A 26,056-nucleotide genomic window follows, 5' to 3' on the forward strand; every position below is an offset into this window, starting at 1 on the left:
CAAGGATCAGAAATGCTAGAGCTTCAGAACCTCTGGGATAGATTGCACTGAGAGTCTGAGGCTCTGAGGCATTTTGCTTGTAAAGGGGCATCCCCGTGGACATCTAATATGTCTGGAGGTTCTTTCTAAGGACCTGGGAACCCTTTGCTGGAGAGGGGCCCCTATGGCCATGTCCATGTGGTAGCCTTTCCTCTCACCAGGTCTTCCCTTGATGCTCCTGACACACCCCATCTTGGCCACGCCGGGGGGTCTCCACTGTCCTCAGTCTCCACTGGGCTGCCAACCATCTTCAGCTCAGACCCAGTCTCTCCCTTTGCCTGAAATGCCCTTCCCCTGCCCACCCACCCACCCAGACTGTCCTCTTTCTTCAAGACCCACACCTCCTTGAAGCTTTTTCTGGCCACAGCACTTTTCTTTTCTGCGGTGTCTCAATGCCCTTAAGAACTACAGGGAATTCCCTGGAGGTCCAGTGGTTAGGACTCCATGCTCTTGCTGCCAAGACGCTGGGTTCGATCCCTGGTCAGGAAACTAAGATCCTGCATGACACGTGGCATGGCCAAAAATAAATAAATAAATAAAAAATTTTAAATCTATTTAAAAAAATAAGGACTACAAAATCATTTAGCCCTGAGTTGGGTTCTTTCTGATGTTCTGAATTGTTATGTGTAATGGAGCTCGTTTCCCCCCAGATCTTGGGCTCGTGCAGGGCAGCCACTGGTCCTCCCCTCTCCATCACAGCTAGTGCTCACACGCACTGTAATAAACGCTGCATGGATGATTTGTTCCTGCAGTGTTAGCAGTGTGAGAAGTCCAGGTAGCACTTTTATTTGTAAAAATCTCTGCTTTGGGGGCGGGGAGTGGGGGCGGGGTTTAGTGCGGAGAATATGCTCTGGCTGCAGTTCATAATCTCCAGTCAATACAGCAGAGGAAACACACAGTATCATAGAACTAGTGCCCTCCAGCCCTTTATCGTAAATGGCCCAGGGGAAAAGGAGTATTCTTAGGCTCCCAAGTAAAATGTAAAAGATTTGGTGACAGCAAAGAAGCCCACAAGTGAGCTTCTGTATTATTATTCATAACAACTCATGGCTTAAAAACATGTGCACTTTTGCCTTAGCAGTTCTGCTCCTAGAACCATATCCTACAGATAAACTTCCACCCTAGTGTAATTATGTATCTATGGTTACTCATTGTAGTGTTGGTTATAATGGCAAAAGAGGGGAAACATCACAGGGAAGAGTGTCCATTAATAGGGAAGTGATTAGAGAAGTAAGGTACAATTACCACATAACTAAAACAAAAAACAAAAAAACAACAAATGAGGAAACTATGTACGGATATGGAAATATCTGTATTGTAAGAACTATTGTTAAACAAAAGCAAGTACTGGGACTTCCCTGGTGGCACAGCGGTTAAGACTTCGCGCTCCCAATGCAGGGGGCCAGGGTTCGATCCCTGGTCAGGGAACTAGATCCCACATGCATGCCACAACTAAGGAGCCCACCGGCCACAACTAAGGAGCCCGCCTGCCGCAACTAAGACCTGGCACAACCAAATAAAAAATTTTAAAAAAAGCAAGTATCAAACTGTATGTATCATACCATTAGGAAAAAAGAGGGGAAAAGGCATATACATACACATATACACATGCCTACTGGTCACATACACAAAAGGACATGAGAACCCAGCAAACTTGGTCACCTGTAAGGAGGGAAACAGATGGCTAGAGGTCAGGGGCAGAAGGAAAATCTTTACTGATCATTCAAAAATTAAATTTGAAAACAGCATTTTTTCACACAAGAAATGTGCTCTCCAGCCCAGCTGGCTCCCAGGGGACTTGGCCAAGGCCCAGTCAGGGCCCCATCTCACCTGGGGCTGGATGCTGGCAGCCTGCAGCGTCTCGATGAGCCGCATGTAGTAGTTCAGGCCCGCTTCATTGATGTATCTGGGAGTTCCGTCAGGGAGGATGCGAGTCCAAGAGACGGAAAAGCGATAGTGGGTCACACCCAGGCTCTGCAGGGCGACCACATCCTCGGCAATCTTGTGATAACTGTCACAGGCCACGTCTCCAGTGTCATCATTCCCAACCCTCAGTGGTGTGTGAGAAAACGTGTCCCAAATACTGAGCCCTTTGCCATCCGCTCTCCACGCACCTTCAATCTCAAGATGACAAGACATGGTCTAAGCAAGTCATGTAGTCAAGCCCTTCCCAGTCAGTGGGTGAGTCCTGAGTCAGGACATAAGTTGGCATCACCTTCTCTGCCACCCCCCGATTTCTGAACTCCTACAGCTTCCTGTACATACTTTCTGAACGTCACGGCGCTGTCATGCTGCACTGCACAGCTATGCGCTTGCTAACTGGCTTTCTTCCTACAAGACTGAGGTCTAGGCACTGCATCTTTCATCTTGGTGGCCCAGCAGTCAATGCAGCAGCGTCTGGAGTATGGTGGGTGCTCACTAAAAGTTTGAATGAACAATTCCACATGCCTCAACCCCAATCACAGCCAAACAAATCCCAATGATGCCAGATGTAGAGGCAGAGTTTCTAATCAGGATGTGTATCACTGTTTCTGTGCCTCCTTTTCCTCCTCCCACCTAACCTATAAACTGACCACAAGCCACTGGGCAAACGCCTACCTATGGGCTTAGGTAGTCTGAAAGGTGTAATTTCTATAATTTACTTTAAAACACTTCAGCATATATAGTGTGATACTCTGTGATTGGCTGCAGCTAAGGTAGTGCTGGCATTCTCAGCAAGAATACATGTCCAGGCTTGGCCTGCACAGCCCCTCTGAGAGTGGCAGGCCCTAAGTCAGCGGGAATGCACGCCGTGTGGTCCATCTGGGTAGAGGAGATGGCTTGGTGGTTGGGAGACTAGTTAATGCAGGGGGACTAAGAAAATTAGTGACTATGTTGAAGATATTAGGAACTAGATTTCTCATTCATTGGAGAAAAGAGATACAAATATTAAAAGTGGGAAGGCCAGCATTAACCCTGTAGAGTTGGATTGCAATTGGAGTTATCAGTGTGTTTTTTAACATACTTAAAGATTTTGGTGGATGTAGAACTAGATATATATGCACATATGTGTGTGTGTGTGTGTGTACACACACATGCATTTCCTAGCTCTGTCCACTGAGAGGGCCTAGAAGTAATGACACCCCAGTAGCAGTGAGCACACCTAGCACCCAGATCTTGGTTTCTAAATGCCCTTATCCCATAAAAGGAACCAGGCCTCATTAGAGAAATGGCTGATTACAGGGCTGGGGCAGAAAAGATACAAGATGAGCCTGGAATATCTTGCTGCACCAGAAAGAATTAAGAGAGTGCTCAAAGAGTGATGGGCCATGTCAAAAGGACACAGGATCCAGCTAAAGGACAATCCACCAGGCAAAAAATGGACGATTTACGCATCTGCATACATAATAGCAGCAAAAGTATAACCCACTAGAAAAAAAACAGGACTTCACGAGGCCATACTGATGATATATATCAACATATATTTACATATAAGTAAAATGTAAATAAGTAGGAGAAAAGACAAAGCTTGACCTTTCTTTTGAATGCCACCTAATAAATATAAAAGCAATGATGAACTCAGAAAATCACCATTTGTCAACTATCATAGTAATAACTGATTCAGGCCTGCAACCTGTGCCCTAGAATAAGTCCCTAACCCTAGCCCTAGAATAAATAAGTCCAGCTATTAACCTGTGGGGCAGTGGTTCTCACCCAGGGACTATTTTGTCTCTGAGGAGACACTTAGCAATGTCTGGAGACATTTTTAGTTGTTACAGCTGGGGGAGGAGTCTACTGGCATCTAGTGGGTAAAGGCCAGGTTTGCTGCTAAACATCCTACATGTGCACAGGACAGGCCCACAACAAAGAACTATCCAGCCCCAAATGTCAATCAGACCCAGCTGGAGAAACCCTGCTACAGAAGATTCTGTCTCCCTGGAGCAACAGGATCCTGTCTCTGAAATCCTGGCATTTCCTCAAGTGAACCTTTCATGTACAGTGTTGACCAGAGCACCGAAGAGGACCAAGAGCTGAGGTCTTCTCCAGGCCATGGAATAGGATACATGAATAGTTTCTGTGTTTGTGTACTTAGTTAACATATGTCTGGATATGGCAGAATTTGGTCTGAGACTTCATTATACCTTGGTAGTCTGGTAGTCTGGGGGTAGCTACCCTCACCTTCCTCAGAAACATTTTCAGCAGCTATGGTCACCTAGAAAAAATTCAAGGGCTGAGCAACCCAGAGTCAAGTCAGCTCAGACCACTGACCCCACCCAGGTTCCACACTGAGAATACAAACCCCTACTCCTGTATCAAAGAAAATAAATGGAGGCAGAAGATGTAAAGCAGGGTCACACCCCTAACTGCCCGGGCAAGTCACTCTTTGTTTTTTATCTTTCTTTTTTTTCTGATGAAAAGAAAATCCTCATATTTTCTGTATTAGTGAGCTTCATTTAGCATGAATAAGGTAGAGGTATGATGTTACTAGGACATCAGAAAACGCCCAGGCCCATGTGATAGCCATTTTGATCGAACTGTCTGCTGGGAAGAAACTAGGTGAGAAATAAAGGCGTCCAGCTGAGAATCTTCATATTTGCATTTCTTTGCCTAAGTATTTCTTCCAGGCTCCACCTGCTCCATCTGGCCTGCTAACACCCATCTCAGCACAGCCCTTGTAACTGTGACGGCCCGCCTGAATTTGGGGATGTGAAGAAGCCAAGCTTTCTGGGAAAAGGGCCTCCCAGACTCCCCCGCAAGGTACCCGTACTTCCCTCCCACAGGTCTATAAAAATCCACTGCTCCCACCTGCCCTCTCCAGCCCTGACCCCAGAGCCTGGCACATAGTAGGTTTGCTGTAGATGGTGAATTGCCCTGAACTCCTCACCTGATATGAAGCGGTAGCCACACTCCAGCTGAAGCCCTTGGGAAACTGTCCATATAGAAACTCATCTTCCTTGGGCAGTGGCATGCCGTTACTGATGATGACCTCCGTGTAGTACCTGGCAGAGGCTCTTGCTGTGCGAGGCCTGTTCACGTTATTGAAATCAACATGGTACAGTCCGAACTTGACCGTGTAGCCATTTAGCCACTCAAAGCTGTCCATCAGGGACCATGCAGCATATCCTCGAAGGTCGACACCATCGAGCCTGTAAGCTGGGAACGTTCCACAGACAGCAGAGGAGAGCTTTACACCAGGAGGACTCCTCACTGCAGGCAGTCCTAAACCACCAACTTGTGCACACAAGTAATGTGTGCCCTGATAGATCATCTTGTCTCTTTCTTTTTGTCAACACTGATGCCCCCATAGCAAGTATTAATGACTGACCTTTGCAAAATCAAATTCTTTTGTTGGGGTAAAGGGACATGTCTGAAATTCAAGAGTCTCAGCCTACTTTAGAAGTTAAATACAGAAATGTGAATTAGAGAAGAGTTGATTGCTCTAGGGTGCATGGAACCCACCAGAATATAAGCTCCATGTCAGCAGAAAGTTGTTTATTTTGTTCACTGCTGTGTCCCCAGCACTTAGAATAGAACTTGTCACATAGTAGTTGCTCAATAATTAATGAATGGACCCATGACAATACTCCTGTGGGACCCTGTGTGTACATTTGGGGAGAAGACCATTGCTTTTTTCAGATTCCCAAAGGAATATGTAACCCCAGACCGGGAAAGAATTATGGAATTAGGGTATAAAAGAGAGACCTGTTGATGGTGTGTAATCCACTCTGCCAAACCATTTCAGGCACATGACATGTGGATGTTGGGAGATTTTGTAAGGGGGACATGAACACTCACGTACCTTTCAAAGCTTCATTGATATAGGTTTTGTGGTAAAATATCCTATTGGTATCTTCCACTTTCGGATCTTTCAGCCCTGCTCCGTTTTCAGTGATGTAAATGGGGATGCCCCCATACTCCTCCTTGATCCAGTTGAGCAGTCTTCGCATCCCCCAGGACGCAGCTCTGTTCATTGCTGTGGAGGGCCAGGAAGAGTCCTCCCTCTCGGTCAGCTCCCGGTCATCTTCATAGGAGGGCGGGTTTAACCTCGGTGTTGCATGCCGCACGATTCTGGAGGAGTAGGTGTTGAGGCAGAACACGTCGGCTGTAGCTGAGATGTACCTCTTCTCTTCCTCAGTGAAGCTGGGCAGGCGGGAGGTGGCTAAGTGCTGCAGTTCACTCCTGTTCCCCACTTTCCACTTCATGGCATCGGGATAGTCTCCGTTTCGGAAGATGGGGTGGGCGAACCAGCCCAGTGAGAACTGCAGCATTCGGTCAGCTGCCTCCACATCCCTGGGGACCCCAGGCGACTGGGGCTCTGCCCAGTGTGCACCAAGGCTCAAAGAGATGACCCCCTTCTGCTCTTGCCTGTACTTCTCATCATAAGTGTGATAGACTCTGGCATGAGCTTTGATGATTGCATGGCCAATCCTGTAAGGTCCCCAGCCTGGGTCGTTCACGTTTGGGGGAAATTCCCCTGAGCCATACCCCAACCATACCTGGTATGTGGGGTCGTTAAAAGTCATCCAGAACTTGACTCTGTCACCAAAGGTCTGGAAACAAAAGTCTGCATAGCTGTTAAACAACTCAATCAAGGAAGGATTCTCCCAGCCTCCAATATCCTGGAGGGCCTGGGGCAGGTCCCAGTGGAACAGTGTCACCATGGGAGAGATGCTGCTTGCCACCAAGCCATCAATCAGCCTGTTGTAATAATCAACACCACGTGTGTTGACAGAAGTGTTTCTTCCAGTCGGGAAAATCCGAGACCAGGAGATGGAGAAGCGATAGGTCTTCACCTTCAAAGCTCGAAGCATATTCAGATCAGCATCCAGATGGTTATAGCTGTCACAGGCTATGTCTCCAGTGGCATTGTGTTTCACGTTGCTCCCTGGTGTGTGGGTAAAATTGTCCCAGATGCTGGGGCCTTTGCCATCAGCATCCCAAGCTCCTTCAATCTGATAGGCTGACGAGGACACGCCCCACAGGAAGTCATCCCGGAATGTGCCGTGGTAGAACAAATCTCTTTCAAACTTGGGTTGGTTGGAGAACTTTTCCCAGACTACTTTAGCCTTGGAGGGTACCTCGGATGGAAATGTGAAGGCTCTGATTTTCCGGGGGATGTTTGCTTTACTGGCTGGTGGCAGTCTTTTTACAACCTTGGTGAGGAAACCGTTCTTTTCAATCATGCTGGTGAAAAAGTAGGCAGATTTCCTGGGAGTCCTTGGCCTGCTGCTGTCGTTGAAGTTGACATGGTACAGCCCAAACCTCTGGCTGTACCCAGAGGGGCCTTCGAAGCCGTCGATGAGGGAACGAGCAATGTAAGATTGAACATCCACTGAGTCCTCCTTGACAGCTGTGGAGAAAACCAAAATTGGGATTGTTTTAAAGTCTGTTACTGATGTTGCTTTTTATTTTTATTATTTTTAAAATAGAGGTGTCTATTTGGGGTTTGTTAGCACTGCAGCCCGGGAGACACAGAGTCAAGAAGAACTTGAATTGTGTTCCGCTATAAAATGGGGGAGGCTTATAAAGACAAAAACTGCAAGGTTACATAAATTGTTTGTCGAGAATTAGGATTGGAGCTGGCAAGAAGTAAGGGTGTTTGTTAAGCAAGGATCGGTTGGGGTCTGAAATGATGACAGAGTTGCAAAGGGCTGATGTTACTTTTTAAAGGTTTTCCTTTCAACGTGAAAGTTCAGGAGGTGACCTGGGTTACCCCCAAAATTTTAACCCTTTTTCCTCCTCATAACAAGTAAAAGGAAAATCCATAAGACCCACACAAAACATCAGGCCACATCTATGGCCATAAAGTCTCAATCCAAAGGTGTGTCCCTACCTTAAAATGAATAATAAAGAAAAAGTGCCCCATCTGCTAGTGTCAGGACTCCTTGGTTTAATACAGAATACATAAATCATTTAATCTTTAAAAAATGTGCTTTTGATTTTTCTTCTTTATGTTTAGTAATATTGACATGAAATCATCACGCATTCCGTTTTTAAAAGGAGAAATAAAGCCTAAAAAAATGTATTCTCTGATTCAGTGGCTTGAATGGTGGTCCCCAAAAAGGTATATCCAAGTGCTGACTCCTGGTACTACTGATGTAACCTTATTTGGCAAAAGGGGTTTTGCAAATATAATTCACTAAGTTAAGGATCTCAAAATGAGACCATCCTGGATTAATCAAGGTGGGTCCTAAATTCAATGACAAGCATCATCATAAGTGACGTAGGGGAGAAGGCCATGTGAAGGTGAAGGCAGAGATTGGAGTCATGCAGCCACAGCCAAGGAAGGCCTAGAGCCACCAGAAGCTGGAAGAGGCAAGGAAGGATTCTCCCTTGGAACCTTTGGATGGAAAGTGTTCCTAGTGACATCTTGATTTTGGACTTCTGGCCTCCATAACTGTGAAAGAATTAAAAATGTTCTAGTGAGTCAACCAGGAATCAGAGCAATAGCTGTGGATGATTGTGCAAGAGGTAGGTAACATTGCTCATTCACTCAGTAATTTAGTAAGCACCTACTTTATCCCAGGCTGTGCTAGGCTCTGGGAACATAAAGATTAATAAAAGCCTCATCAGTTAGTGGGCAAAAGGAAGAGCTGAGCCAGAAATAGAAGGGCCTATGGCTCCACGCACTGGATGTCTGGGCATATCATTTAATCTCTCAGAGCATCGGTTTTCACAGTTGTCCCATGAAGATAATTTCTGCCCCTATTTACTGAACAAGGCTGTTTCAAGGATCACTTGAGATAATGTCTTAAAGGGATTCCTTGATACTGAGGAGAGTACAGGTGAAGTGAGGGTGTCTGACCTCACCAACAGTGGGATGTAGGTCTCCATTCCTTACTGCAGTGCCCAGGGCAGGGATCACTTTTTAACTCTTTCTCTTTGATTCTAGACAAGGCCTCAAAATCTTCTCAACACAGCCCTCTAGGCAGACAACTAGCCACTATCAGTTGATTAGGACTGACGTACGAGATGAAACCTATTTGCCGCTCCTTTTTACTTGAAATAAAAAGACATACAAGGTAAAAATGGGACTGTAGATATAAGTTAAGTGGACCAAAGTGAATGATGTGGAATGTAGATTTTATACCCCATTAAAGGAAATGAATTGAAGATCAGGCAAGGCTGGAGCGATGAGGGAAGATTTAATGGGCTGGAGTCCCACCCTGAGTGTCCTCATGCCACCCTGTAATGCCATCATCACCATATATTGCACTTTTCTGTCTGCGCCCCTCTGTAGACTCTGAGTCCCCTCTGGGAAAAGATGGCGTTGGTTCAGTATTGTACCCCTACTGTCTTGCACAATGCCTGACATGTAATGGGCACTCAATAAATATTTGTTACCTAAATGCGTTAAAAGATGATGAGGCTTGATGGATGGATAGGACTCAGACAGGCAGAGGGTAGAAGGGAGCACTGTAGGGACTAGGAATATGAAAGTAAAGGCTTGAGGCCTTTGAGGGAGAGAGTTAGGAGGCTGATATGAAGCACTCACACTATTACTACAAATACTACTTTTTGGCTTCATTTCCTTGGGAGAATGTCTTTGTCCCTTAAAACAAAACTCTGAAGACTTGATGAAATACCACCCACGTTCCAATCACCAGCATATCCACGTTCTTACCCTTGAGCACCTCATTGATATATTGATTGAAGTAGTCAATTCTCAAGGAATCATTGATGAGATCTTCACTTTCCCCTATGGGCATGCCATTCCCAGCCAGGTAGATTGGAACTTTGCCTCTTGTGTATTCCAAGGATACAAACTGCAACAGCCTCCTTATACCCCAGGGTACCACACGAATCCAAGGGGATTTGGTCTGAGGCCAAGCAGGGTCCACGTGTTGGGAGAAGCCTCCAATGGTATCATAGCTGGGGATGCAGGTATCTCCTTGGGCCTTGCTGATGAGGCGGGAAGTGTAATGGGACAGACCCAGAAAGTCAGCGGAGCCCTTCAGGAGCTGCTTCTCTGCCTCGGTGAACTTAGGGAGCTGGGCCACAGGAGTGGGGCACTGTTTGTTCATCTGTTGGATCTGGGCTCTCAGGGCAGCCGGGTAGTCTCCATCCACAAAGATGGGGTGTGCAAACCAGCCCAGCATGAAGTGCAGGAAGCGTTCAGAGGCTCTCCGGTCCTCAGGCCTCTCTGGGGACAGGGGCTCTGCCCAGTCTGAGTTCAGCACAATGCCCACCCGCCCCTGCTGCTGTGGGCGATGTTGGCTGTTGTAGTGGTGCCAAGCCCTGGCATGAGCCTTGAGGACCACGTGAGCCACCTTGTGAGGAAGAAAGAAGGAAATACAGGTCTTAGTGACAACAACAGCACCCACAAGCCAATAACAAGTCAACAACAACGTCAGCAAGTCGACACCAAAGTCAGTAGCAAGTTAATAAAGTCAACAGCAACAATGTCAACAACATCCACAACTGTGTCAACACATCAATACCACCATTACCACCATCACCAGGTCGATAGCGACAGCACCACAACCACATTAACAATAACAGGTGTCAATGACTTCTCTTGTGTGATCCTCACTTATGTGGCAAGTACAAATACTATTACTGTGATAGAGGTAAGGAACACAGGATCCAGAGAAGGGGAGAGCACAGGCAGTCTGACCTCAGGCCTGGATCATCACCCACAGTTCCTCTGCCTCTGTCCTCAGTAAGTGCTTTTTTTTTTTTTTTTTTAATTTTTAAAATTTTTGGTTGCATTGGGTCTTCATTGCTGCATGTGGATTTTCTCTAGTTGCGTCGAGCAGGGGCTACTCTTCATTGCAGTACGCGGGCTTCTCATTGCGGTGGCTTCTCTTGTTGCAAAGCATGGGCTCTAGGCGTGCAGGCTTCAGTAGTTGTGGCACGCGGGCTTAGGTGCTCCACGGCATGTGGGATCTTCCTGGACCAGGGCTCGAACCCGTGTCCCCTGCATTGGCAGGCGGACTCTTAACCACTGTGCCACCAGGGAAGTCCCAGTAAGTGCTTATTGACTAGTCCACAACTAATTGGCAGGGGCGATCATTTTAGTTAACATACAAAAGAGGGGAAAATTATTTCTAGCCTTCCTGTTCTCCTTTCTACTTAATGAAATCTAGGAAGAGAAACCACAACCAGGATCTGCTGTAGACTTAACTCACAGTCTTACAAATGTCAACATCTTTCCTTGGTGGAGCACCAGGAGAAACGGCAAAGGTGGGGTATCTGGAGTATAACGAGCCTACATTTAAATATTGACTCTATCACTAACACGCTCAGTAAACTCAAACCATCTTCTCTCTTGACTTCAGCTTCCTTGTCTGCAGGAAGTGGGTAATTATGGATCCATCCAGGAGGATTCAATGCAACTGTGTACACAGAGCACAGAGCAGAAACTTGGAGTGCAGGAGGAGGTTTGCTACCGCTTAGTGCCTTTTTCTTTTCCTTTTTATCATGTGAAGATGATGACACCTATGTTTGAAGAATTTTACACCCAAAACATGCTCTAGGAAGAGAAGCTCCTGACTGCTTCTAATGTCCCAAATGTTAGTTCTTAACTGGGTGGGTCCTAATCTCCAACAGCAAACTATGCTCCTTTCCAAAAGGCAGGAAGGCTTCCCTTCTAAGCTTGCTGGTGTCGGGGCAGGGTGCTCAGTGGAATACTAGGCAACCATCAGAAACAATCACTGTGATCATGTAATGACATGGAAAAGGTTTAATGACATTTCAAGTAAAAAATGGGCACTAGCGTGATAATGAGTCAGTGTATAGGTCATTGTATATGTCCTTGATTGTAACAAATCTGCCACGCAGGTGGGGGATGTCGATAACAGGGGAGGCTATGCATGTGTGGGGGCAGGGAGTAAATGGGAAATCTCTGTGTCTTCCACTCAGTTTTGCTGTGAACCTGAAACTACTCTAAAAAATAAAAAAACACATGCACCCCTATGTTCACAGCAGCACAATTCACAATAGCCAAGACATGGAAGCAACCTAAATGCCAATCAACAGATGAATGGATAAAGAAGATGTGGTACCTATATACCATGGAATACTACTCAGCCATAAAAAATAACAAAATAATGCCATTTGCAGCAGCATGGATGCAACTAGAGATGATCATACTAAGTGAAATAAGTCAGAAAGAGAAAGACAAATACCATATGATATTATATGTGGAATCTAAAATATGGCACAAATGAACCTATCTACAAAACAGAAACAGACCCACAGACATAGAGATCAGACTTGCGGTTGCCAAGGGGGAGATGGGGAGGGAGAGGGATGGACAGGGAGTTTGGGGTTGGTAGATGCAAATTATTACATTTAGAATGGATAAACAACAAGGTCCTACTGTATAGCACAGGGAACTATATCCAATCTCTTGGGATAAATCATAATGAAAAAGAATACTTAAAAAAGAATGTCCAGGGAGCCTGAACCAAGATGGCGGAGTAGAAGGACGTGCTCTCACTCCCTCTTGCAAGAACACCAGAATCACAACTAGCTGCTGGACAGTCATCGACAGGAAGACACTGGAACTCACCAAAAAAGATACCCCACATCCAAAGACAAAGGAGAAGCCACAATGAGACAGTAGGAAGGGCGCAATCACAGTAAAATCAAATCCCATAACTGCTGGGTGAGTGACTCACAGACTGGAGAACACTTATACCACAGAAGTCCACCCACTGGAATGAACATTCTGAGCCCCACGTCAGGCTTCCCAACCTGGGCGTCTCGCAACAGGAGGAGGAATTCCTAGAGAATCAGACTTTGAAGCCTAGTGGGATTTGATTGCAGGACTTCGACAGGACTGGGGGAAACAGAGACTCCACTCTTGGAGGGCACACACAAAGTAGTGTGTGCATCGGGACCCAGGGGAAGGAGCACTGACCCCAAGGAAGACTGAACCAGACCAGCCTGCTAGTGTTGGAGGGTCTCCTGCAGAGGCAGGGGGTGGCTGTGGCTCACCATGAGGAAAAGGACACTGGCAGCAGAAGTTCTGGGAAGTACTCCTTGGCGTGAGCCCTCCCAGAGTCTGCCATTAGCCCCACCAAAGAGCCCAGGTAGGCTCCAGTGTGGGGTTGCCTCAGGCCAAACACCAACAGGGAGGGAACCCAGCCCCACCCATCAGCATTCAATCAGATTAAAGTTTTACTAAGCTCTGCCCACCAGAGCAACAGTCAGCTCTACCCACCACCAGTCTCTCCCATCACGAAACGTGCACAACCCTCTTAGATAGACTCATCCACCAGAGGGCAGACAGCAGAAACAAGAAGAACTACAATCCTGCAGCCTGGGGAACAAAAACCACATTCACAGAAAGATAGACAAGATGAAAAGGCAGAGGGCTATGTAGCAGATGAAGGAACAAGAAAAAACCCCAGAAAAACAACTAAATGAAGTGGAGATAGGCAACCTTCCAGAAAAAGAATTCAGAATAATGATAGTGAAGATGATCCAGAACCTCGGAAAAAGAATGGAGGCAAAGATCGAGAAGATGCAAGACATGTTTAACAAAGACCTAGAAGAATTAAAGAACAAACAAACAGAGATGAACAATACAATAACTGAAATGAAAACTACACTAGAAGGAATCAATAGCAGAATAACTGAGGCAGAAGAACGGATAAGTGACCTGGAAGACAGAATGGTGGAATTCACTGCTGCGGAACAGAATAAAGCAAAAAGAATAAAAAGAAATGAAGACAGCCTAAGAGACCTCTGGGAAAACATTAAACGCAACAACATTCACATTATAGAGGTCCCAGAAGGAGAAGAGAGAGAGAAAGGACCAGAGAAAATATTTGAAGAGATTATAGTCGAAAACTTCCCTAACATGGGAAAGGAAATAGCCACCCAAGTCCAGGAAGCACAGAGAGTCCCACACAGGATAAACCCAAGGAGAAACACACCAAGACACATAGTAAACAAATTGGCAAAAATTAAAGACAAAGAAAAACTATTGAAAGCAGCAAGGGAAAAACGACAAATAACATACAAGGGAACTCCCATAAGGTTAACAGCTGATTTCTCAGCAGAAACTCTACAAGCCAGAAGGGAGTGGCATGATATACTTAAAGTGATGAAAGGGAAGAACCTACAACCAAGATTACTCTACCCCGCAAGGATCCCATTCAGATTCGATGAAGAAATCAAAAGCTTTACAGACAAGCAAAAGCTAAGAGAATTCAGCACCACCAAACCAGCTCTACAACAAATGCTAAAAGAACTTCTCTAAGTGGGAAACACAAGAGAAGAAAAGGACCGACAAAAACAAACCCAAAATAATTAAGAAAATGGTCATAGGAACATACATATCGATAATTACCTTAAACGTGAATGGATTAAATGCTCCAACCAAGAGACACAGGCTTACTGAATGGATACAAAAACAAGACCCATCTATATGCTGTCTACAAGAGACCCACTTCAGACCTAGGGACACATACAGACTGAAAGTGAGGGGATGGAAAAAGATATTCCATGCAAATGGAAATCAAAAGAAAGCTGGAGTAGCTATACTCATATCAGATAAAATAGACTTTAAAATAAAGAATACAAGAGGCAAGGAAGGACACTACATAATGATCAAGGGATCAATCCAAGAAGAAGTTATAACAATTATAAATATATATGCACCCAACATAGGAGCACCTCAATACACAAGGCAACTGCTAACAGCTATAAAAGAGGAAATCGACAGTAACACAATAATAGTGGGGGACTTCAACACCTCACTTACACCAATGGACAGATCATCCAAAATGAAAATAAATAAGGAAACAGAAGCTTTAAATGACACAATAGACCAGATAGATTTAATTGATATTTATAGGACATTCCATCTGAAAACAGCAGATTACACTTTCTTCTCAAGTGCACATGGAACATTCTCCAGAATAGATCACATCTTGGGTCACACATCAAGCCTCAGTAAATTTAAGAAAATTGAAATCATATCAAGCATCTTTTCTGACCACAACACTATGAGATTAGAAATGAATTACAGGGGAAAAAAACGTAAAAAACACAAACACATGGAGGCTAAACAATACATTACTAAATAACTAAGAGATCACTAAAGAAATCAAAGAGGAAATCAAAAAATACCTAGAGACAAATGACAATGAAAACATGACGATCCAACACCTATGGGATGCAGCAAAAGCAGTTCTAAGAGGGAAGTTTATAGCTATACAAGCCTACCTCAAGAAACAAGAAAAATCTCAAATAAACAATCTAACCTTACACCTAAAGGAACTAGAGAAAAAAGAACAAAACCCAAAGTTAGCAGAAGGAAAGAAATCATAAAGATCAGAGCAGAAATAAATGAAATAGAAACAAAGAAAACAATAGCAAAGATCAATAAAACTAAAAGCTGGCTCTTTGAGAAGATAAACAAAATTGATAAACCATTAGCCAGACTCATCAAGAAAAAGAGGGAGAGGACTCAAATCAATAAAATTAGAAATGAAAAAGGAGAAGTTACAACAGACACCGCAGAAATACAAAGCATCCTAAGAGACTACTACAAGGAACTCTGTGCCAACAAAATGGACAACCTGGAAGAAATGGACAAATTCTTAGAAAGGTATAACCTTCCAAGACTGAACCAGGAAGAAATAGAAAATATGAACAGAGCAATCACAAGTAATGAAATTGAAACTGTGATTAAAAATCTTCCAACAAACAAAAGTCCAGGACCAGATGGCTTCACAGGTGAATTCTATCAAACATTTAGAGAAGAGCTAACACCCATCCTTCTCAAACTCTTCCAAAAAATTGGGGAGGAAGGAACACTCCCAAACTCATTCTATAAGGCCACCATCACCCTGATACCAAAAACAGACAAAGACACTACAAAAAAAGAAAATTACAGACTAATATCACTGATGAATATACATGCAAAAATCCTCAACAAAATACTAGCAAACAGAATCCAACAACACATTAAAAGGATCATACACCATGATCAAGGGGGGTTTATCCTAGGAATGCAAGGATTCTTCAATATATGCAAACCAATCAATGTGGTACACCATATTACCAAATTGAAGAATAAAAACCATATGATCATCTCCATAGATGCAGAAAAAGCTTTTGATGAAATTCAACACCCATTTCTGATAAAAACTCTCCAGACAGTGGGCATAGAGGGAACCTACCTCAACATAATAAAGGCCATATACGACAAACCCACAGCAAACAGCATTCTCAATGGTGAAAAACTGAAAGCATTTCCTCCAAGATCAGGAACGAGACAAGGATGTCCACTCTCACCACTATGATTCAACATAGTTTTGGACGTCCTAGCCACAGCAATCAGAGAAGAAAAAGAAATTAAAGGCATACAAATTGGAAAAGAAGAAGTAAAACTGTCACTGTTTGCAGATGACATGATACTATACATAGAGAACCCTACCAGAAGGGTTCTCTTCCTACCAGAAGAACCCTACCCTACCTTCTGCCACCAGAAGACTACTAGAGCTAATCAATGAATTTGGTGAAGTTTCAGGATACAAAATTAATGCACAGAAATCTCTTGCATTCCTATACACTAATGATGAAAAATCTGAAAGAGAAATTATGGAAACACTCCCATTTGCCACTGCAACAAAAAGAATAAAATACCCAGGAATAAACCTACCTAGAGAGACAAAAGACCTGTATGCAGAAAACTATAAGACACTGATGAAAGAAATTAAAGATGATACCAACAGAATGAGAGATATACCATGTTTTGGATTGGAAGAATCAATATTGTGAAAATGACCATACTACCCAAAGCAATCTACAGATTCAGTGCAATCCCTATCAAATTACCAATGGCATTTTTTACGGAGCTAGAACAAATCATCTTAAAATTTGTATGGAGACACAAAAGACCCCGAATAGCCAAAGCAGTCTTGAGGGAAAAAAACAGAGCTGGAGGAATCAGACTCCCTGACTTCAGACTATACTACAAAGCTACAGTAATCCAGGCAATATGGTACTGGCAGGAAAACAGAAACATAGATCAATGGAACAAGATAGAAAGCCCAGAGATAAACCCACGCACCTATGGTCAACTAATCTATGACAAAGGAGGCAAGGATATACAATGGAGAAAAGACAGTCTCTTCAATAAATGGTGCTGCAAAAACTGGACAGCTACATGTAAAAGAATGAAATTAGAACACTCCCTAACACCATACACAAAAATAAACTCAAAATGGATTACAGACCTAAATGTAAGACCAGACACTATAAAACTCTTAGAGGAAAACATAGGAAGAACACTCTTTGACATAAATCACAGCAAGATCTTTTTTGATTCACCTCCTAGAGTAATGGAAATAAAAACAAAAATAAACAAATGGGACCTAATGAAACTTCAAAGCTTTTGCACAGCAAAGGAAACCATAAACAAGACGAAAAGACAACCCTCAGAATGGGAGAAAATATTTGCAAATGAATCAATGGACAAAAGATTAATCTCCAAAATATATAAACAGCTCATGCAGCTCAATATTAAGAAAACAAACAACCCAATCCAAAAATGGGCAGAAGACCTAAATAGACATTTCTCCAAAGAAGACATACAGATGGCCAAGAAGCACATGAAAAGCTGCTCAACATCACTAATTATTAGAGAAATGCAAATCAAAACTACAATGAGGTATCATCTCACACCAGTTAGAATGGGCATCATCAGAAAATCTACAAACAACAAATGCTGGAGAGGGTGTGGAGAAAAGGGAACCCTCTTGCACTGTTGGTGGGAATGTAAATTGGTGCAGCCACTATGGAGAACAGTATGGAGGTTCCTTAAAAAACTAAAAATAGAATTACCATATGATCCAGCAATCCCACTACTGGGCATATACCCAGAGAAAACCATAATTCAAAAAGACACATGCACCCCAATGTTCATTGCAGCACTATTTACAATAGCCAGGTCATGGAAGCAACCTAAATGCCCATTGACAGACAAATGGATAAACAAGATGTAGTACACATATACAATGGAATATTACTCAGCCATAAAAAGGAACGAAATTGGGTCATTTGTTGAGACATGGATGGATCTAGAGACAGTCACACAGACTGAAGTAAGTCAGAATGGGAAAAACAAATATCGTATATTAACGCATATACGTGGAACCTAGAAAAATGGTACAGATGAACCGGTTTGCAGGGCAGAAATAGAGACACAGATGTAGAGAACAAACGTATGGACACCAAGGGGGGAAAGCCACGGGGTGGTGGTGGTGGTGGTGTGATGAATTGGGAGATTGGGATTGACATGTATACACTGATGTGTATAAAATGGATGACTAATAAGAACCTGCTGTATAAAAAAATAAATAAAATTAAAAAAAAAACTGTTGTCTATCAGCTTCAGAATAAAGACTAAATACCTAAAAAAAAAAGTCTATATGTGTATAACTGAGTCACTTTGCTGTACAACAGAGATTGACACAACATTGTAAATCAACTATACTTCAATAAAAACAACAAAACAAGGGCACTAAGCTGAGTGCACACTGTGACTACACTATGAATGTAAGGAAGCCATGACTGGAAGGAAATACTGGTAGAACTATGAGAAAGATCTTTTCTTGGAAATCTTTCCTTAATGGTGTCATAATGTTTTGTAAATAAAAGGAAGAATTGAAAGAGAAAAGTGAGGTGGGGCTTCCCTGGTGGCGCAGTGGTTAAGAATCCGCCTGCCAGTGCAAGGGACACGGGTTAGTGCCCTGGCCCAGAAAGATCCCACATGCTGCAGAGCAACTAAGCCCGTGCGCCACAACTACTGAGCCTGCGCTCTACAGCCCATGAGCCACAACTACTGAGCCTGCGTGTCACAACTACTGAAGCCCGTGCGCCTAGAGCCTGTGCTCCGCAACAAGAGAAGCCACCGCAATGAGAAGCCCACGCACCGCAACGAGGAGTAGCCCCCGCTCGCTGCAAGTAGAGAAAGCCCGCGCACAGCAATGAAGACCCAACGCAGCCACAAAAAAAAAAAAAAAAAAAAAGGTGAGGTGGACTTTCTTATAAAAGTCTCTGTAGAAAAGTCTCAGGAGCCACGGCTGTAGGGATAAGAAGCCTAAGGTGAAAAGGCTGGGATGAGTTTTACAACAAAGAGACAAACAGAAAGGTTCAAGCTTTCCCCTTTCAGAAGTGTTCTCTCTCTCCGTGGGTACGGTCACTTGCTGAACAAAAGCAGAATGGAAGCCTTGACTTAAGTGCTATATTTTGGCATTTCATTGAGTCATTTACTCACAGTATTCCAGCTCACTCTCATTGTGGGTATTTTGAATTGTTCTCTAATTTTCTAATGGGCAGTTAAGTGTCTTGATGGCACTTAACATCTAGCTTGGGGCCCAGTGAATGCTCCTCTTTCAGAAGAGAACAGAACCCAGAAGGTGCTGGGGGAAAGCTAGACTAATTGTCTGTCCTGAAGAATGCAGCCAGGGAAGCTGGTAGGTTTCCTGGGAGATTCTGAAGAAAAAGGGAAATGATGGATGGGACCCATGTTAAGCCATTTTAAATTTTGTCTCCAGGATATACATCCCCTTCTTGTTGAAATGATACCCTGATTGCCCTCTGGAAAGACCACCCTCTCCCCTCCCCACCTCCCTGTCTCTCAACCAGTGTGTTGAGGGGTAGAGCTGGGACCTGGGTCAAAACCAATCAGTGCCACACAGTCCCCTAGCCTAGACCCAGTGACTGGTTCAGGGATGGGCACGCGACCCATGCAGAGACCATGAGCATGGGGAGAACTTCCCTGGGAACGCCAGAACAGAGGCAAGCTGTCTTTTCTGTTTTCTGCTGATCTTGAAATATGAGAGAAGGACTGTGGCCATCTGGCTACCAGGCAGCCCAAGAATAAAGCCAGTGAGGGGAGCAAGAGAAGAAGAAAAATCGAGTCCTGGTAACATCATCTGTGGTCTAATCAAGCTCCACTCTGATCAGCTAAAACGAAGACTTTTCAGTTTCCAGAACTCAGAAACTCCCTCCTTGTTTAAGTCAGTTTGGGTTGGGTTTTCTGTCACTTGCAATTAAGAGTCCTGGCTGACATGGAAAACTTGCTTTGGAGTCAAGGGACTTGGGCTCAAATGTTGGCTTCACACTGCTAACCCACTAGCAATGTCATCACCACCAATTGCTTCTCCTCCTAAGCCCCGATTCCCTCATCCATCAGAGCCGTTCTGAGGAGGTGGCAACAATTTTTAAAGTGCCAGAATAGTGTTTGGACAAATAAGGTGATTAACAATTTATGGTTCCTTCCCTCCCTCTGATTTCTTTTAAAGGAAAAAAAAAAGGGAAGACTTGCTGATGGGAAGGTAAAATAACATTTTTCCAACCCAATGTCCTTTCTCTTCCAACAAGTAGAGATTGCAAGGATGGGAAGTACCTTAAAAGAGGCCACCCCTGGGCTGGAGATGCCTGGTGCGTGTTGGCCAGTGCCGTAGCCCGCGTAGCTCATCACCCACGGCTCGTGGAAGGTCACCCACAGCTTCACACGGTCCCCAAATGTGGAGAAGCAGAAGGCCGCATAGTCCAGGAAGGCATCCACCATGCTCTCATTCTGCCACCCGCCGCGATCCTGCAGGGCCTGAGGCAGGTCCCAGTGGGACAGCGTGGCCATGGGCTCGATGTGCGAGTCCAGCAGCCTGTCGATCAGCATGTTGTAGTAGGCGACGCCCCGGAGGTTGGGGCTCTGCCCCTGCCCAGTGGGGAAGATGCGGGACCAGGAGATGGAGAACTTGTAGACCTGGGCCCGGAGGCCACGAAGCAGGGCAACGTCAGTGTCCACCTTGTGGTAACTGTCACTGGCCACCTCTGGCGTTGCTTGGCCCTTGGTGGTGTTCTGGTGTCCAACTCTGTCCCAGATGCTCGCCCCTCTTCCGTCCTCGGCCCAGCCTCCTTCCACATTAAAAGCCCCTGTGGAGACGCCCCAGAGGAAACCCTCAGGAAAAACATCCTGCAGGAAAGCATCCCTTTCTGCCCTGGACTGGTTGGCAAACATTTCCCAGACTCTCTGATAGGCCGAGTGGGGCAGCGAGGAGTCTACTGCTGTCTCCGGGTCCAGCTGCAGGGCAGTCTGGAGGGTCAGGTTGTTAGTCAGAGAACAAGACCTGCTGCAGGAGTGAAGTGACATGAAGGGACATAGTAAGTAATGACTCTGTAAGTTACAAATGCACAAATGTAAGGTACAGCACAGAGTCTGTGCTTTTAACCACATATCACTATGTATGTGTGTAGATGTGTAGACATTTATGTGCATGTTCTATTTTATTTCAGAAATAAATGTATCTGAAATAAACATCAGAAATAAACATAGCTGAAATAAAGCATAACATAAAAATGCGATTCTCATATGCAATGAAGTCTGATATATTCTATTTACTTCTAATCTGTTTTCCTTCTCTCTCCTTCCTTCCTTCCTTCCTCCTTCCCTCTGTCCCTTCTTTCTTTATTGTTTTCTCTATCTGAGTCCTGTCCTGCAGGCTGGAAAGCAGTGCGTGATAACATGCAGCAGTTACAACAGCAGAGGGCAACCTTGAGGAAGGGTTGGTGGAGGTGGGTGTGTTTGACCTGGAGAAGAGAACACACATGAGGAGAGGGAGTGGAGTACAAGAGCACCTCCCTGTCCTTGGGCCATCGAGGGGCTGACACTTATACAAGGTTGGCCCAGAGCACAGAACCGGTAGAAGTGACGGGGACACTGCAGAAAGACCTCCTCCCGTGGAGTGGAGCCTGGACATTCCAAACTTAAGCTCCTCCTATTTCGTGAAGCATCAACTCATCTGCATTTGGTAGAAAAGTGGTGAGGGGAAATGATAGCCTATAGTTGTGGATTACCCAGAACAGATGAATGACTCTGGAGCACACCAGGGACATGGAGGGGTGCCCACTCAGCTGTTCTGACCCAACCCTTCTGACTATGACCATCCTTCTGGCTTGGGTGAGAAGAGGTCTTGAAGAAACAAACTGCCCCTGGATAACACAGAACTTGCCATACAGGCCTTGGAGCTGGGAGTCCTGGGTTTGCCTAACTTGGGAAGAGATTTAGCACAGAAAGTCTTTATGCCCAGCCCTCCAGGTGTCCCTCCTTCAGCCACCCCTCACCCCCCACTCTAAGCCTCCTCAGAGCATCCCAGGTAATGCTCTTTTTCCCTCCTCCGGGAAGCAGTGCTATTATCTCCTGCCATACTCTGTGCTAGAATCACTGGCGGGCCTCTCTGTCTCACTTCTGAGGTCTAAAACACTCCGACGAGAAAATGATGTCCATCCTCTCAGAACTCCCTTCCACCTGCCCCTGCAGGTTCTCCATCAACATCCACCTGAGTGAGAACCCCCCGCCCCCACTCTTGGTTTAACGTTAGCCAATGTTGGATCTTCCCTGCAGGCAAGGTACTGAGAGATCAAGGTGTTAGAGAATCCTGGAGCCGGTGTCTCATGTCATCTTGTGGTTTTGCAATCACTGTGATCTCAGGGTGCCCCCTTTCTTTTTCTTTGGCCATGTCATGCATGACATGTGGGATCTTAGTTCCCCAAGCCGAGATGGAACCCATGCCCCCTGCAGTGGAAGCACAGAGTCCTAACCACGGGTCCGCCAGGGAGGTCCCCAGGGTACCATGTTTATTATGACCTCTTGAGTTTTATTTTTCTGAAAAGATAGCCCAGCACTCCTCAGCTGACTCCAAGTGTGAACAGAGAGCAGTTCTGATCTACTTGCTCATCATACTGTTCATACTCCCAGCACAAAGCCTGACATGCACAGCTGCTTAGGGTCTGGTGATCTGAACTGCTGATTTGAAGTGAGTTGAGAGGATTGAACAATGGAAGGAGACACAGCTGAGGACAGCCAAATGTTGGGAGAGAAAAAGTACAAAGAGGTGGTGGCAACTGAAGTTTATGATCTTGGACAGAGCTGTGCTAGAAATGTCTGAGGTGAGCTCTAGCTGAAGGTCTGGGAAGCCAATGATTGCCTCCGGGCCTTGGTCCTTCCTTGACGCACGGTACATGATGTTCAGGTGTGTAACATACCCCCACGGAGAGCTGAGGGTTCTGGGAAACTCCCTGCACTGGCTTCCACATCAAACTTTTCTCGAGAAGCGCATTGGAATATAAGTTCATGAGAATGATATAATTACGGAGATAACCTCAAATCTACTCTAATTTTTTTTTCAGTATGTCACTTACAAATTTTGGTACTTTAGTCATGTGCTAAGAAATTATTTGCAATCCCACAATAACTTAAAACCTTTGTCCTGAGAAACTGCTGAGTTAGGCTTCTGTCCCACTGCGCAGCTGGCTTTCCTATCTATGCCATCTCCTCACGGGTAAGATGTTTCACATTTTGTGTGAGGAATTGGTGCAGAGAACTCACCTTACTTACTCAGATCACATAACTTCAGGGATGGGCAGATCTATCATTAACCCAGCCTGCTCGTCCACAACCTCACAATGCCTCCAACAAGATCTAAACTAGAAGGCAGGGGTTTAAACACCAGCTCTGCTAGTTGTGTGCACCTGGGTGAACTAGAGGAGAACCGTGTGGTGGCCAGAGACACTGCTCCCTGCTTTCCCCTCTGAGCCTTCATCTCTTGTCTCTAGAATGGCCACGAAGGACTCACTGGTCCAAGAGGCAGATGACAACAGTCCCCAGAGTTTACACATGTGAAAGAACAACAGAGTATTCGGCAAATATCAGTTATTGATAGTCCAACGGGAAATCTAACATTACCTTTTCTTGGAACTTGATGAACAGCTCAGGAATGTACTAAGATCAAACCCAATGGTGAGCATCTGTTCTTCACTTAAGGCTGTAAGAGAAGACGTTTAATTCACTCCACCTGAAGCCCAACCAACAATATGCATGACTACTATCAACAGTTTTCCTCATTTATACACCACACCCAAGCCCCAAGCAATGGCTCCAAGCCCCTCTGGAAAATTCCACAGGCTAAAGATTTATAGAAGTCAAAAGTGATAGCACAGTGGTTCTCAAACTTCCATGTGCATCAGCATCACCTGCAGAGCTTGTTCAACACAGATTGCTGGGCCCACTCCGAAGTTTCTGATCTGTTTCTGATCACAGTTTCTGATCTGAGGTGGGCTCTAGAATGTGAATGTCTAACAAGTTCCCAAGTGATGCTAATGCTGCTTGTCTGGAGACCAAACACGGAGAACAACTGACTCAAAACTCAAATATCAGAAGGGGGCGGAATTTTTTTTTTTGTAAGAAACTATACATAAACATAAAATTGACCATTTTAACCATTTAGAAAGTGATGGGATTTAAGAACGGAAATCATTATACCATCAAAGATGAGCTAGGGCAAGAGTTATTAGGTGGTATCCATGGATGCAGTTCAAGAGGTCTGTGAAGCCAGCTCAGCACTGGTTACAGGTGGTAGAAAGGGCACTACCAACTTCTCCCATATTCTGACCTTACAGGGAGACTGAACTGGATATCCAGGCATGCAGGAGCGTGCCCCTTGGCCCTTCCTGCAGAGTGTCTAGTGGTCCTCAGCCCCTGAGGCCTTAGTGGACCTCCTACTTTCCCTTGGCCGGATTGGACCAGGAGCAATCTTCTTCTTCTTCTTTTTTTAGTCGCACCATGTGGCATGTGGGATCTTAGTTCCCCAGCCAGGGATGGAACCCGTGCCCCCTGCAGTGGTAGCACAGAGACTTAACCACTTGACCACCAGGGAAGTCCCAGGAGCAATCTTCTGATGCATGGCCTACCCATCAGATTCACTCTCAAGAATTTGAACTAAGAGACACCAAGGAGATGCTCCATGAGCTGTGGGTCCTATATCTGAAGATTTTGATTAGGTAATGGGGAAATGAACAAAAGTAAGGTGGCTGAGGCAGCCCTGCCAAGGGGGGCAGAGATGAGAGACGTTAGAGGGAGGGGTAATGGAAGTGGACAGATGGGCACAGGGCAGTTGCCATGCTTACACCTGACATCTGAGGCCTGATGGTCTTTATTTCCATGAGACCAAGGCATCCTTACCATCCTCGTACAGAACCTCTCTTCTTTCTTGGGTCAGTGGGAGCTAAGGGATCAAGACCAACAACAAGAAGACAAGGGACACTAAACCCATCTGGGGTGGGCTCTGAGACCACCCCTCCTCTGGTCGCTCCTCCCATTGGAACCCCAGACTTTTAAAATAGCTACCCCACAAGCCAGTGCACCAAATATCACTCCAAACCTCTCCAGTGATGGTCCACTCACCTGTGAGAAGGCTGAAGAACAGATCAGATGGGTTCTTCTTGGTGGAGAGGCAGTCCTGGAGTTTCAGATTGAAGATGAAAACTTTCACTTTTGGCTCAATAGTCTGAAATGATATAGGCCAGCAAGTGAACTGAAGCTGCCTAGAGTAAGTTTTTTGTTAACAGGGACAGATTTTAAAGATGAGAAGTCACGACACTCAATTTGGTTTTGGAAATGACCACTAGCCATCTCAGTTAATAAAGAGAGCCGACTCTAGACTTGAGGGAGAAAAATCTACACTTTTCAATAACATAGACCATTCTCTACACTGACCCCCACCGAAGAGACAGGTTAATTTCTGCCATCACCTCAGGCTACAAGGTACCTCCTAGAACCAGTCACTGTGTTAGGACCAGGAACAAGGCAGTCTGCTCATGTCAGGGGCCTGTGCTGCTACAAGAAGCTCAATCAGGTGCCACCGTCACGATGTTTATGGATGTCTAGGGCTTGCTTCAAAACAATCTGGTTTGAGAGGGGGAAGGTAGGGTATAGATGAAACAAGATCAGCCACGAGTTGAGAGCTTTTGAAGCTGGGGATGGCTTCATTTTACTTTTCTTTCTACCTTTGGATGTATCTGACATATTCCATAAAGAAATTTAAATGAAGCTATCTTCATTAAAATTGGAGCAGGTGTAATTTTTCTCCCATTTCTAGCCATTTCAGTGTCAAAAGAAACATCTTTAGGCTGACATGTCGTTTGACCTCACTTTAGGTTACCTTTTTTGAGGGAGGTTGGGTTTGGTCATTTTTCCCACACTAAGTTTTCCTCCTCTGAGTAGTTAACA

At 44.9% G+C, this 26,056-nt stretch overlaps 1 protein-coding gene across 1 annotated transcript in view; it reads right to left on the reverse strand.

Moving 5' to 3' along the window:
• Positions 1 to 26,056, reverse strand: part of LCT (lactase) — a 52,349-nt gene that overhangs the window by 12,234 nt on the left and 14,059 nt on the right. The window contains exons 4-10 of the mRNA XM_007192050.2: positions 25,232 to 25,334; positions 23,735 to 23,813; positions 20,396 to 21,122; positions 9,644 to 10,289; positions 5,819 to 7,369; positions 4,904 to 5,172; positions 1,870 to 2,160 (exon numbers count right to left, since the gene is read on the reverse strand). Of these exons, the coding sequence (XP_007192112.2) occupies positions 1,870 to 2,160; positions 4,904 to 5,172; positions 5,819 to 7,369; positions 9,644 to 10,289; positions 20,396 to 21,122; positions 23,735 to 23,813; positions 25,232 to 25,334 (3,666 nt within the window). The remainder of the gene's footprint in view (positions 1 to 1,869; positions 2,161 to 4,903; positions 5,173 to 5,818; positions 7,370 to 9,643; positions 10,290 to 20,395; positions 21,123 to 23,734; positions 23,814 to 25,231; positions 25,335 to 26,056) is intronic.

This window comes from Balaenoptera acutorostrata, chromosome 8 (genome assembly GCF_949987535.1).
Source record: "Balaenoptera acutorostrata chromosome 8, mBalAcu1.1, whole genome shotgun sequence".
In the NCBI taxonomy this organism is placed as follows: domain Eukaryota; kingdom Metazoa; phylum Chordata; class Mammalia; order Artiodactyla; family Balaenopteridae; genus Balaenoptera; species Balaenoptera acutorostrata.